Raw genomic sequence first — 14,486 nt, 5'->3', positions numbered from 1 at the left:
ATTTCGAGACTCCTCGTCATGTCCGTGATTACATCCGGGACTCCGAACTAACTTCGGTACATCAAAATGCATAAACTCATAATAACTGTCATCGTAACGTTAAGCGTGCGGACCCTACGGTTCGAGAACAATGTAGACATGACCGAGACACGTCTTCGGTCAATAACCAATAGCGGGACCTGGATGCCCATATTGGCTCCTACATATTCTACGAAGACCTTTATCGGTCAGACCGAATAACAACATACGTTGTTCCCTTTGTCACCGGTATGTTACTTGCCCGAGATTCGATCGTTGGTATCCAATACCTAGTTCAATCTCGTTACCGGCAAGTCTCTTTACTCGTTCCGTAATACATCATCCCGCAACTGACTCATTAGTTGCAATGCTTGCAAGGCTTATGTGATGTGCATTACCGAGAGGGCCCAGAGATACCTCTCTGACAATCGGAGTGACAAATCCTATTCTCGAAATACGCCAACCCAACATCTACCATTGGAGACACCTGTAGAGCTCCTTTATAATCATCCAGTTACGTTGTGACGTTTGGTAGCACACAAAGTGTTCCTCCGGCAAACGGGAGTTGCATAATCTCATAGTCATAGGAACATGTATAAGTCATGAAGAAAGCAATAGCAACATACTAAACGATCGGGTGCTAAGCTAATGGAATGGGTCATGTCAATCAGATCATTCATCTAATGATGTGATCCCGTTAATCAAATAACAACTCTTTGTCCATGATTAGGAAACATAACCATCTTTGATTAACAAGCTAGTCAAGTAGAGGCATGCTAGTGACACTCTGTTTGTCTATGTATTCACACATGTATTATGTTTCCAGTTAATACAATTCTAGCATGAATAATAAACATTTATCATGAAATAAGGAAATAAACAATAACTTTATTATTGCCTCTAGGGCATATTTCCTTCAAAGAGAAGGAGAGACCTCGGCGCCCTTGAACAGCACCTTCCAGACGTCCTTATGCGTCATGTCGAAGAGCTCGCGTAGAGTCTGGTGCTGGGCCGGGTCGAACTCCCATAAGTTGAAAGCCCGTTGTTGACACGGGAGGATCCGGCGGAAGAGCAGGACCTGGACTATATTGACAAGCTTAAGTTTCTTGCTTATCATGTTTTGGATACACTTCTGGAGTCCGTCTAGCTCCACCGATGAACCCCAGGACAGGCCCTTCTCCTTCCAGGAAGTGAGCCGCATGGGGATTCCGGATCGAAACTCGGGGGCCGCCGCCCAATTGGTGTCGCGCGGCTCGGTGATGTAGAACCACCCCGATTGCCACCCCTTTATGGTCTCCACGAAGGAGCCCTCGAGCCACGTAATGTTGGGCATTTTGCCCACCATGGCTCCGCCGCATTCTGCTTGTTGGCCACCTACTACCTTCGGCTTGATATTGAAGGTCTTCAGCCACAGGCCGAAGTGGGGCCGGATGCGGAGGAAAGCCTCGCACACAACGATAAACGCCGAGATGTTGAGTATGAAATTCGGGGCCAGATCATGAAAGTCCAGCCCATAATAGAACATAAGGCCACGGACGAATGGATGGAGGGGAAACCCCAGTCTGCGGACGAAGTGGGGGAGGAAAACCACCCTTTCGTGAGGTTTCGGGGTAGGGACGATCTGCCCCGCGGCTGGCAGCCGGTGCGCGATATCCGCGGCTAAGTATCCGGCCCCACGTAGTTTTTTGATGTGTCCCTCCGTGACGGAGGAGACCATCCACTTGCCTCCCTCTCCGGACATGTTTGGAGAGAGTTGAGGAGAAGGATGTGGACTTGGGCGCTGGAGTTCGAGTGCGCGAGAATGGATGAGCAAGGAGGAAGAAGGCGTGGATAGAAAAAGGTGAAGCCTTATCCCTTTATAAGGGCGGACGAAACTATGCGCCCCCACTAGCCTGGTAAAACTCGCTTATCCCCCAAGCGCCGCAATTGATGGCGCGGTTGGGTTACCCACGTCCGTATTGATGGGAATCCCGTAATAAGGGGACACGATCTCTGCTTCGACAAGACGTGCCAAGGAAACCACCTCGCGAAACACGCTGAGATAGGTTATGAAAAACGATTCGAATAAAGACCTGGCTGTGGTGTGATGTCACACTACGGGGTACATCAGCAGAATAGATTTGTGTAAATATTATTCCCTCTACGGTGGTATGTGGAACTTATTTTGCAGAGCCGGACACGATCCTCGTGTTCAAAGATCTTCTATGAAGTATTTGGAGGAGGAACCCGCCTTGCAATGCCGAAGACAATCTGCGCGTCGGACTCATCGTCATTGAAGTCTGGTTCAGGGGCTACTGAGGGAGTCCTGGATTAGGGGGTATTCGGACAGCCGGACTATATCCTTTGGCCGGACTGTTGGACTATGAAGATACAAGATTGAAGACTCCGTCCCGTGTCCGGATGAGACTCTCCTTGGCGTGGAAGGCAAGCTTGGCAATACGGGTAGATCTCCTTCCTTGTAACCAACTCTGTGTAACCCTAGCCCCCTCCGGTGTCTATATAAACCGGAGGGTTTTAGTCCGTAGAACAACAGACAATCATACCATAGCCTAGCTTTTAGGGTTTAGCCTCTCTGATCTCGTGATAGATTAACTCTTGTACTACTCATATTATCAAGAACAATCAAGCAGGACGTAGAGTTTTACCTCCATCAAGAGGGCCCGAACCTGGGTAAAACATCGTGTTCCCTGTCTCCTGTTACCATCCGCCTTAGACGCACAGTTCGGGACCCCCTACCCGAGATCCGCCGGTTTTGACACCGACAGTCAGCTTGTGAGTTTTCATCATACATGAAAATAAAATTAATACCCCAATTACATGGGAATTCCACCACCACCATGTCGCAGCATTTCTCTCTACCTCACATAAACATCGCACATCATTGATCACACGGTCTTCATCAGGAGAAAATGATGATAAGCGTATGGCTAGAAGTAGTGAATCTGCATTCAAGATGTGAGATTGCGCAATAGATCTTGCTTATACCAAGGGGCAGAGAAATGTACATGTGCTTACAACATCCATGCGAATTCCTGTTGCACTCCATTCGTATCAAGCTTGATTCCTATGGACATATTGCTACTATTTGGACGCATTATGTATTGTGCTGTTCCTCAACCAAATAATGTTACTTTTTGTGTCTCCTCGTAGTCATTTCAATGGATGGTTCTGCCAATATATGCTGGTTTCAAATGAGTGAGTAACTTGGACTTCAGTGCTTCACCTACTATGACCAGATCACATGCAAAAGAGCGACACCTCAGAACCATGGATTATTAAGAGGAAAGAACTTGCATATTGCCCATGATGACTTCTCTAAGTGTGCTAGTACAACAACGAGCTGTTGGCATTTGGGCATAGGGCTTCCATATTTCTGCTAACAAAGAGAAGACCAATAGCTAGTAATATGGGCACGTTCCCTTCTTAATTGCAGCATCCAGACTTTAGTACATTAATCTTTCAAAAATCAAAATCAATCGACTTGGGTGTTTTGCTCATATATGTAAAAATAAATAAATAAAGCATAACCTACATGTAAGTTATGAACCCGCCACCACCATCTTACATATACAGTTACATTCTCAATGACAGTGAACGACATCGTGCAGTTCATCCATCGATCCATCAAAACATGTAGCAATGTGAGCCCTAGGTGGCATGCACAAGCAAACAAGAAGACTATAGATGGGCGCTTGATCATCACGGTCTCCTCAGCCATGTCCTACCTTTCTGCAGTTTGAAATAAAAGATAATTATGCAATAATTAAAACCAAATTGAACAATGGCAGTATTTGAAAACTTATAAAGCGCACCGGTCGTTATCTAAAAACATATTCCATACTGTAGTTTGTTGACTAAGAAACCGATTAGAGAAGTGTATTTTCAGCTAAGTTGTCGGATTCCCTAAAAAAAGCTAAATTGTTGCAAAACCGAAGCCATAAGCCCATAATTTTTTTAAATTTTATAACAACAAAAGAGCATGTTCATGTAGGCTTGGAATTATTGTGTTGTAATGTTATAATCCTGAAGTGCATGTGCAACAATCAATCATTTTCTTAAGCAAATCAAGTTCTTTCTTGTGTTGTAAACTTCCTGAAACTATGCAGAAAATTAATCTCATACATACCCGTAGTGGCTTGGCACAGAGCATGTCCGGTGGGACATCATACAGGTCGTCGTCAACAGCCTTGACCGCCACGAAGGAGAAAGGTTGCATTGCCACGTGGGTCCCTGAGTCATCCACCCAGGTTTGCCTCGCCACCTTGTGCTGCTGCTTCCCCATGGCGACGACGCCACTGTGGTAACCATTGAATTCCTCCTTGAGTGATTTGTGTGCCGTGACAGGCTCGAAGTACTGGTTGACGACGGCCGTCGTCCAGCCACCGGCGTCGCCATCACCGAGGTTGTTCCAATCTCCGAACGCTGGGAAGCGCCTCCTGCGACACGCCCTCGCTCTCTGCACACACGTACATAAGCTGTCGTCAAGCTAGAGACCATGCAAAGCTAGGCAACACAGAACATATGTACGTCACGTCGCCTTGGTGATGCGCATGGCAGTGTCCAGTGTGGTGTGCTTGGTAAGGAATGCAATGTGGGCCCCGCACAAAAGGTAGCTCTGTCAGTAAATAGTGTGCACTAGTGTGACTATGCATGCACTGGTGTGCACTAGTCAGCCAGAGGACAGCTGACTGTTGACCGAGCGTGCACATGGTTGACTAGAGAACGTGTCGTGTGCTGCAAGCCTACCAGCCATTTTAGCTTCCAGAGCAAGGATCATATCGACTGGATTCTACACTGGGTTGACCCTGCTCAGACTTGGTGTTGACCCCTGCTCAGACTTGGTTAGCTTCCAAAGCAAGGATCCACTGGATTCGAGATTTGCCGACCATGGCCGTGGAGTGGATGCAAATGAATTTGGAGTCGTCTAACACATGACTGCTCGAATGGAAATGGAATGAAGCCTTACATCTGAACTCTAGCTACTACTCCAGTTAAGTATAGTTCGGTAGTATGTGGATCCAGTGAATACGCACCTTGCAGGCTTTGTGTACGGGGAGCTGGGTGTGCATCGCAGACTCGAAGCGTTGGGCGAGCACAGGCCAGTCGTCGCCGTCGCCGTAGTTCCATTCGCCGAACGCCGGTATCCCCTGGTGCCCCCTCGCTTCCTGCGAAAACCACATACATAAGCCATGGCAAGCCAAACGAACGCAACGGCAAGCAACATCGATCGCCATGATCAGCTCTTGATACGGAAGCCATACCTCCATTGGCTTGGTGCTGCCCGTGACTTGCTGGGCTTGGCGAGCACACACAAGAAACGAGTCTCCGAGTGATAGAGCAAAGAGCAGAGGTGCCTATTGACTCAGCGGAGGCAGCGGCTCGGTGTATTTATGGGGAAGAGTGCTTGGTGTGCCGAGGAAGGAAGACAACCGACTATGATAGAGGAAACTTGGGGCGGAGGGCAAGGCACGCACTACTACTGCATGTTCTGGTCGGGCTGATCTCTGCCCATGTGCATTTTCTCCGTTGAACATTTCAGAGCGGTGGCAAGAAAACAGAAGCTGATGCTGTTGCGCTCGGGGATCTAAGAAAAATGGTTGAATGAGTGTTGATGTCGTATCCACGGTGAAAAAATAGAAAGTAAAAATAACAAAACTAAGAAAACCAAGTTGCGTGTGGGTTGGTGCACCCGTAGTCACGTATGGGTTCCGGCGCATGCAATTTACGCGAAGGAGCGAGCATGCAATTAAACACATTTAGCTGTGCATCAAGGGCGAACGCCCGCACTAGCTACGTCGGCGCTGGACCCGCGCGCTCACGCGGAAGGGCTTCGCAGATTTTTTTTTCACGCACGCGTCATCCCTCTCTCTTTTCCTCTCCCCTTGCTCTAGGGTTCCCAGCCCCACTGCACCGCCGCCGCAGCCCACAACCCCTCCCAGTCTCCCTTCCAATTCACCTCATCTCCTCCCGTGATGGCACCGGATCATTCCCCCAGCTTCTTTGTGCGCAGCCGCCGGCCTTATCCTCTTCACCGACGGGAGGAGGCGAGTAGCAGCCGCACCAGGCGGTCAGCAAGAAAGACGGTCGGGCATGGCTCCACCTCTCCCATCCTCTGCTCCTCTCCATTGCGCGAAGCGGCCCAAAGGAAGTGACAGCAAAAGGGCTGCCCACACAGGACTAGCGGCGCAGACGACGACGACACGACAGAGGATGGGTTGGACTGTCCCGGTCGGCGTGGTGGCAGCTGGGTTGTGTGAGCAGCCGGCATCGAGGAGGAAGAGTCGCGGCTCAGGACCTTGCACTACGATAGTGCATCTTCTGCCGTCGCACCGGCGGAGTCCTAGATCTAGCCGGTCAGCCTCTCTCCCTCCAAGCTCCCAAGATCATCATGCAGTAATCTTGTCCTGATCTTGCTATTTATGCATCTCCATCCCTCATTTGTGTTCCTTCTATTTGCAGGTATTGTGGGAACCAAGTGTACATCTAGGGATTTCTTTGATTTGAAAAGATAGTATTACAGGCTTCTTCTAAATTTCAGAAACATGGTTGTTGCATTTGGCAACATCGACATGGAGGAAGGAACCCTTGAAATCAGGAAGGGTATACATTTTCATTTTATCTCCATATGAGTACCTTCACATGAGTGATGATCCGGTGAAGATAATGCACACCTTCTAACTGTCCTCTTGGTATTGCAGAGTACATGACAGTTTTTGGACTTGCTGCTCCCTTCTGGTTCTTGATAAAGTGAATTTGCAGGTATTACTTCCAAGTCACAACCTACATATTTTAGAAATTCGTTGGATAAATATTTGAATATGGTGCTTTCCTAAGGAGGCATACAATTTATCTGACATTAATGAGAAAAATCCATACTGTAACACATTGTAATTTGTGGTTGCCGTTACTGTAAAAGCAGGCTTTCAGAATTAAGTTACTTTGACACATAAAAGAGAAAAATCCAAAACTGTAATACATTGTAAAACTATCTTTTCAAATTTAATTTGTGGTTCACAACCACTGCAAAATAAACTTTCAGAATTTAAACTACTGTGAAATAAAACAGAAAATCCATAGTTTTAAAAACTGTAGATTGTGGTTCAACATACTGTAAAACACTATACACTAGTAGACTGCCCATGCGTTGCTACGAGCTTTTGAAATATTTTGCTGGTGTTATATAAAGTTAATGCATGTTAAATTTCACATGTAGAGACAATATAGCACGAACACAATTGCATAATAATTGAAGTCCACTTCACTTGCAATAATTGATAACAAAAAGGCAAATTGATGATGTATACATATAGAGCAATGATCCAATTAAAAATCCATTACAAATTATTAAGATCTACTACTTGATGCGCTTAAGAAATTCTCGCCCAATGGAAAGGATTCTCTAGCTTCATTCGCAACATGTTTTAGAAAGTATAATAAAAACTGCTTCCTCAATTCATACTCATCCCACACAAGCAAAAAAATGTAGTGTGAGTACTTCACATCCAAGGTCTTCAAACATTTAACAGACAGTACGCATCGCGCAAAGCGGCTTAACCGGTTCTTTAATGTCCCACCAGAGCATAAAATGAAAACCAAAATAGCGAGGCACCAGAGTCGTGGACATTGGAAGGGAGGCGGCTTATGCACGACTCGAACACGGATCTGCTGAAGCACGGGCGTGGGAGCGACAGGGCGGCGCCGCGATACACGCGGTTGGAGCCTGGCATAGAGAGCGTGTCGGGCACCATGAGGAGCGGCAGTGCCAATGGCGCCATTAGAAACGCCACCAGGATCGCCATGGACGGCTTTCCCCGCCTCCCGCCCCGCCCCGTCATCCTATTTGCCATGTAGTTTATGAGCTAAAACTGAGCATTTACTAAACTGAGGTAAAAAGCATCGAGCATCATCAGCTATAAAACAAACTACATTTTCCTAATAATTAAGATGGCACAGGCATGAAATACCCATTGAACCAGTCATGAGAAATCTGAACCTTCGTCGGGTTGCCGTTGTGTAAATAGGAGGCATTTTTGTCTATGTAACCTTGAGAGCACAGCACCGAGCATGAAAAATCTGAACCTTCCTCAAGTTTCCTTTGTGTAAACAGGAAAATTGAAATCCTTTGCCACACATCTGAACCTTCAGAGAAGCTGCTATCAGGGTTACATAGAGGCACCAAAAACTACTCTCAAAATTTCATTGATAGGCACAGATATTGGTCCTAAGAACAAAATAGACAGTCATGTTATTATTTGACAAAAGAATCTGGCATATTTACCTCAGTTTAATTAAGCTTCCAACGGAGACTAACAAATTATGTAGCCATCATTCCAAAAGCTTCGCCAGCATCAAAAGTTGGAGCACCCTGCTGAAAGGGATAAGGTAATCTTATCATGTCATTGTAGTAGAAGAAACAGAGACGTTCATTTTACTAAATAGCAAGGTTGGTGCAAATGGAATAAGCACGGCAATGAAAAACTGCAGCAGTGGTCGAGAATACCTAGCGCGGCAGTCGCCTGAGTACGGTGGCTTGCCATCTGGGCAGCCATTCTAAGGATGAAGGCGTTGGGCACAAACTTAAAAATGACTCCATGATAAGATAACATAAACCTGTTGCCTGAGGATGAAGCTATCTTACTTGGATTGCCCTAGCTTCAAGTATCCCTGCAATGCAAGCTCACATAAAACACTCGAAATCTTTTGGTCAAAATCCTAGTTCACAAGTGCTCTGCATATAAAATAAGTGCTACAAACTTTACACAGTGATGTGAGGTTGGGTTGGATGAAGTCAACTGTTTTGGGTAATCCACCTACTAAACAGATTCGGTCTTTCCAAATCCTCTATCAAAAACTGCATAATTTTGACTTGGACTCCAAACATAATGTGGAGATCAATCGCAAAAAAAAGGAGAGATACGTCCCATGCTTTCTATAGACTATCTATTTGCACTATTTTGATGTACGGTTTAAAAGTAGCAGTCCAATTTAGTTTCACAGTCCAAAAATTAATCTTTATGTGATTCTGTGTACACCTTGTATGCGGACTTAGACCATGTTACTGTTTGAATTAAACTATGCATTCAACATGAAAGTTGTAGATATCTTTAGTGGTGAGTAGAGCTAAAAGTGCATGGACAGACTCACTAAATATTAAAGAGACCAATTAGGCTAGTTTTCCCTAGGTTCTGAAACAGCTGCATGCACTCTAACCTTCTGCAGGTTTGGCTCTTGTGCAGATTACATTTAGCTTTTATACTTAAAAAATATTAACAAATCAATATGTTAACCAATATCACCGTCAAATCATCAGTGCCCTGCCTGAAGCTCCTATTGCAATAGAAAAGGTCTACTGGAAACTGCTACTATCTTTGCTGATTTGAGGACACAACAAGTTACACTGGAAACTGCTACTATCTTTGCTGATTTGATTATCAACAGGATTTCGTGATCATCATCTCGCTGATCAGAACAATACTATGCTAATGCTCTGCTAAATTAACCACTGGCTAAAAGGAGAAAATACAGTTTTTTTAATTTAACAAACATGAAAATTCTCATAAGCATATACGTGTAACTATGATAAGATTGCATTATTTTTTGTGGCAAAATTGGACTAAGTATTACCTTCAATCGGCCAGAAGAGGAACATTTGAATCTCCTTGAAAATTTACAATGGACAACCTGCAGCAAACTGACGGGGTGAGGGTAATTGGGAGAGAGATGCAGAGCTGGGGCTCGGCCAGAGGAGGTTAGTCTCCATCGGAATGGCAAGAGTGCAGTAAGCAAATCAGGAGAGTTTGGGATGAAGAAAACTCACCCCTTTGCGGTCGGTCGGATGGGGCAACAGACAAGCAATTGGGTATTATTAATTGATGAGACTGTAGTATGTACCTCAGGTGTAGCATGGGCAGAAGAAGTTCCGACAGACGGTGGAGCACGGACAGATAGATTTCCAGCAAAGTCGATGGTGTATAAGCACGCGATGTTGGTAACTTGCGGCACGATTATATTGGGCAAGCAACTTGCGATGTGATCTATTTGCTTCCGGTCGAGGGGTTCCATAGAACCAAGAAACACGCCGGACTTCTCTTTTGGTGTCATATAAATCCCCATACATACTGAAGAAGGAAGTTTCCTAAAGAGAAGTAAGTTTATTTCAGAAAGAATGTGTAGCAAAAGCTGTTCGCTCTTTATAAGCAAGTGGCCAAGTGCAATGTGTGCCTCGGTTCTTAAATACTTGTATCCCACACATGAATATATTGGATGTTTGACTGAAAGTTAAGACTTGCAGGTCAATACATCTCATTAAAATCTCTAAGATTTATGTTATAACCTACTGGTAGATTTTGAGATGAAAGGTGAAATTAAGAGCATATGCCCTTCTGTTTCAATACCACTAAATTGTGTCTCAGTCTTTTGTGGGTAGCATCGAGAGTAAAAGACCAACGAGTGCAAGAATTGGAACATAAAAGAATCTTACCTGGGCATGATGCCATCAGGTTCTATGCCAAGATCGAGGTAGTAGAGCTCCCTCAATCTCTCTTGCCAAGCCCTCCCTTTGACCATCAATAGAACAGTCGCTCTCGCTTGCCCTGCTTTTGAAATCTCCTTCTGCACCGCTGCAGATCAGTTGGCAGCATAGGCCGAGCTCTCCCATCTATCATCACGTTAAGCGCATCTATGCTTACTTCCCTTGTATCATCACAACGGATGCTATAAATTTGCTTCTGTCCTTGTCATAAATCTAGTTCTGCACAATATGAAAAAGAAAGAAAGTCTGTTAATACAACATAATGATAGTTCCAAGGAAACATGTACTACGCCGAAACTGGCCATGATAGTACGGATGTCATGTGGATGGACATAATTGTGCAGGAATAACCGGGAAGAGTACTCGGATATCGACAACCCACCAGAGAGATCAGTGCACCCTACTTTAAACGTAGTTTCCTGGTGTCGCCATGGTGGTTGATGTTGCAGCAGTACCTGAGTCTTACCTCGAACTCCAAAGAACATGGCGCCGCCGACAACGCCCGAGGATGCAGGGAGAGCACGGAGACCGCTCGGCCAAACGGGTTCAACGCCACGTTCAGCAGGAACGGGTACTGCCGGCATTGGGCACGGGCTGAGAAGGCGTTGAAGCCGTCACAGAGCTGGACCTCGACGCACGCCCAGGCCCAAGCTCGGTCATGCACGGCCACCCGTGCGTGTGGGCAAAGTGGTCCAGGAGTGCCGCCGTGGAGCTAGCGAAACCGCAGTCTGCCTGCGGGCAATAGCACGGCATCGTGAGGGCACGCCTTGAGGTGGTCGGGGTGGTCGTAGTAGGCCGGCGTGGCAGTGCAGCCGTGGGCAGTGTTGGCGCACGGCACCCGGATGGACTCTGTTAGCCTCTCCAGTGCGATGTTCCAGTGATAGCCGCCGGTCAACCGGATGTGACACACACGGCACCTCCTTGCCGCCACCATCTTGTCGCGGTACCGCGAGGATATGGTATGACCGACGCCACACTGCACCCGAGCAGAAATGATGTTCCAGTGTTATTGGTACACAAACTTGTAATGGATCGGCCTAGGATGGACGACGAGCGTACACACCTGGAAGACTGGTGGCTTGGGAGGGAGGTAGCAGATGCCGCAGTTGAGGGTATCGTCGTCATCCACTATCACGTTTGCGAGCGCCATGCGCTTCGCCGCCGGCTCCATCGTACCTGGAACCCGAGATTGCCGTTGTTGTTCTTGTTCTTCTTCTCTTGTTTCTTTCCTCTGGAAATACTAACATCGTCTCCTCCCTCGTCAGAGGTCTCGGGCCAACACCTTGAATCCGTGGGCGCTCCTCGTGATGCCACAAACCCTCGCCGCCGACTGCCTCACACGGATGGCCGTCCCGTCCCGCATCCTGACCTTGTACCGCACTGCCGACACCAGCACCACCGATCACCGTTCCCGGCCCCATCGCTGCCATCACAAATTAAATAGGTACATAAATGCTTTCATCGTGAGGTTTATTTGTCATGATAGGTATATGCACGTGTGTTGCACCGGAAGTTGATTTTTTTAAGCTACAGGGGAACATATGGGCACACATCATGATGCAAATCAAATAACAAAAAGGAGATTATGTTTTGGTTATGAAGCATAGAAGTTCTGACAACTTTGTCCTGAGATATACTAAAGCCAAAGAATATCATAGAGGGAAATCAAATTATCTGAACGACATGATGTTATTTCACAAAATAAGTTAAATTTACATTTAAAATTTAAAATTACCAATTGGTCATCTTTACATGTAAATAAAAAGGTGGGAGTCAATATTACAATACGCTTACCAAAAATGTTCCTCTACAAAAATTATCATGAAGAATCACCTGCCAAGAATAAAAACTGAGAGCAAGTCTGCAAAATAACAAATTGTTAACAATACATTCGGTAATATAAATCTCACTGTTCTTGCACACCCTTCAGAGCATACCAATTTTTCCCTTCAGACTATACTCTCGTCTATGAACAGAAAAAGAAAACCATATAAACTAAATTCAACTCTGCAGAATAACACAAAGAATCACTAACAGTTCAGTACCATGTGAATGGAGACATACCATACCATCCTTTTTACCTTCTGACTGCACTTCTATTTGTGAGAATTCCAGTAAGTAGATGGCAATTTAGCAAAATACAACCATTGGAATATGGGAAGCCGTATAAACTGAATTATGTAGTTATTATCACATGTGCATTATTGGCCTCTAAGATGGAACAAAACTGAATACTACCCAAAACAACACACAAATCTGACTGACAATTTTAAAATTTCATATCTCTCCTATACTACCTAATAAATTCAAGTTGTATACACCTTTTTCAATTGCACAAAAATTTAATTCAGTTTCTGAAGTCTGCAATACCCCCATAATTATAAACAGTCTGCAATACCCCCATTACTAACTCTAGTTCAGCAAATCCCTGAGGAAGAGTCATTGGTGAGGATGGGCTAACTCCGCTATATACCATAACTATTCTCAACTACCATATCCAGAAAAAATATTGTCAATTTGAGAGGATACTGAAATTGAGTTACAAATAGAAATAACAAAAGTAAAATGTCAAGCATAAGTAGTCTATTCAGAGGCATCATTCCCAGAAGAAATTCTGAGCTGAACACCAGAGCACAGCAAGTTGTGACAACTCACATCCCAAATGATAGCAGATTTATTTAAACTGCCAGTAACATCACAGTATAGACGTTAAAACCAGTAGCATTACATGAACACTGTACAGTCAGTTCCTGCATGCATACCTGCCGGTAACCTTGGTACCATCACCGCAAATCAGTATTAACTAGTTATTTTTTATATAATACACGGGTGTATATTTTACTGTTTTTATTACTAATCATCGTTTGTTTGTATAATATTTTTATATAATACACGAAGGTATATTTTATATACTTATGTTTTACTAATATCTTTTTAAATAATAGTTAGTGCAATATGGGCGGCAATATTTGCAGCCCATTTAAGCTCCACCTGCGTACTTATTAAATACATATACTGTTATCCACTTTTGTAATTCGAAAATGTAAGACGGAGCGGTTTGATCAGCATGTGGGTATATTTTGACAGGCGGACCTGCTGGTCACAGGGGTGAAGAATGCCACGTCCACGTGAACTTTTTTTGTAAAAAAAATATTCCAAAGTATTTTTTTTGTGAAAATGAGGCCACACGCTCACTCTCCTTAGTCCAGTCACTGACAGCGGGGTCCACATGTCTAGTCAGCGTAGATTTCGTATGCAAACGAGATAAGCACTATATTTGCACGCCCGAGCCAAGTTTCTGCACCACTTTAATGTACGTCACAACTTCTAGCACCAAAGTGATCGTTTGCGCCAAGTTGTAGCACCATCAGTGTAATTGACTCTTTTATTTAGTCAAAATGAAGCATCAAATGGACACCAGATGGTTCAGTCTTTCGTAGATTTGAAGATGATATGCTGGCTCAGTCTTTCGTAGATGCACATAGAGGTAGGGTGTGCGTGTTTGCTTTCATAGAGGTGAGTGTATGCGTGTGTATATGAGTGTCTGCGTCTGTGATGTGTTAAAAAACAATGAGCACACACCCAGCCTCTACATAATTGGATGCACACAGTCAACACCAACCCATATAAAAAATATCCGCAAATAGCAAGGTCATATAGGACCAAAAGTATGCCTAAGCGAGAAAAAAGAAAACCGTGAAGTATCAAATCCGATAAACTACAAAAATGATCATATCCGCATCAACCATCTTATGACACCATAAGGACAACGAGGTTCTTCAACAACGACACTTTCAGAAAGAAAGCGACACTCGAGCATTGTCACTGGATCCGACCATCAAAGAACAGAATCAAAGTATTGACCCTGAAAAACTAGTTCGAGCATATCCGATGACAAAGTATTGACTCTTGTTGATAAAAGCAAGAGAGACGATAA

General features: G+C 44.8%; 2 protein-coding genes and 1 long non-coding RNA gene across 3 annotated transcripts; all 3 read right to left on the bottom strand.

Annotated features, from left to right (window-relative positions):
• Positions 1-3,413: 3,413 nt before the first annotated feature.
• LOC123154476 (uncharacterized) lies at positions 3,414-5,366 on the bottom strand. The gene is made up of 4 exons (XM_044573202.1): positions 5,280-5,366; positions 5,052-5,183; positions 4,145-4,474; positions 3,414-3,747 (listed from the first exon to the last, which is right to left on the bottom strand). Exons 1-4 carry the CDS (start codon positions 5,283-5,285, stop codon positions 3,718-3,720), a joined length of 498 nt encoding a protein of 165 aa, XP_044429137.1. The 5' UTR covers positions 5,286-5,366; the 3' UTR covers positions 3,414-3,717.
• A 2,374-nt stretch (positions 5,367-7,740) lies between these two features.
• Positions 7,741-9,034, bottom strand: LOC123154474 (uncharacterized). The gene is made up of 3 exons (XR_006476861.1): positions 8,519-9,034; positions 8,297-8,386; positions 7,741-8,168 (listed from the first exon to the last, which is right to left on the bottom strand). It is a non-coding gene; the product is annotated as an uncharacterized lncRNA (long non-coding RNA).
• Positions 9,035-9,816: 782 nt separating this feature from the next.
• On the bottom strand, positions 9,817-10,682 carry LOC123154473 (uncharacterized). The gene is made up of 2 exons (XM_044573200.1): positions 10,499-10,682; positions 9,817-10,153 (listed from the first exon to the last, which is right to left on the bottom strand). Exons 1-2 carry the CDS (start codon positions 10,582-10,584, stop codon positions 9,832-9,834), a joined length of 408 nt encoding a protein of 135 aa, XP_044429135.1. The 5' UTR covers positions 10,585-10,682; the 3' UTR covers positions 9,817-9,831.
• Between the last annotated feature and the right edge of the window lie 3,804 nt (positions 10,683-14,486).

This window comes from Triticum aestivum, chromosome 7A (genome assembly GCF_018294505.1).
Source record: "Triticum aestivum cultivar Chinese Spring chromosome 7A, IWGSC CS RefSeq v2.1, whole genome shotgun sequence".
NCBI classification, from domain to species: Eukaryota; Viridiplantae; Streptophyta; class Magnoliopsida; order Poales; family Poaceae; genus Triticum; species Triticum aestivum.
The sequence above is the reverse complement of the archived record's forward strand: the minus strand, read 5'-3'. Positions and strand labels throughout refer to the sequence as shown.

Bases quoted from the DNA above. Each gene is read 5' to 3' on its own strand.
- LOC123154476 (XM_044573202.1), bottom strand. The intron at 4,475-5,051 runs GTGCGTATTCAC...ACGTGTGTGCAG, and splicing joins CCGTACACAAAGCCTGCAAG to AGAGCGAGGGCGTGTCGCAG. The intron at 3,748-4,144 runs GTATGTATGAGA...TTCAAACTGCAG, and splicing joins TCTGTGCCAAGCCACTACGG to AAAGGTAGGACATGGCTGAG.
- LOC123154473 (XM_044573200.1), bottom strand. From the start codon at position 10,584: ATGGTCAAAGGGAGGGCTTGGCAAGAGAGATTGAGGGAGCTCTACTAC. The intron at 10,154-10,498 runs GTAAGATTCTTT...ACTTCTCTTTAG, and splicing joins CCTGATGGCATCATGCCCAG to GAAACTTCCTTCTTCAGTAT.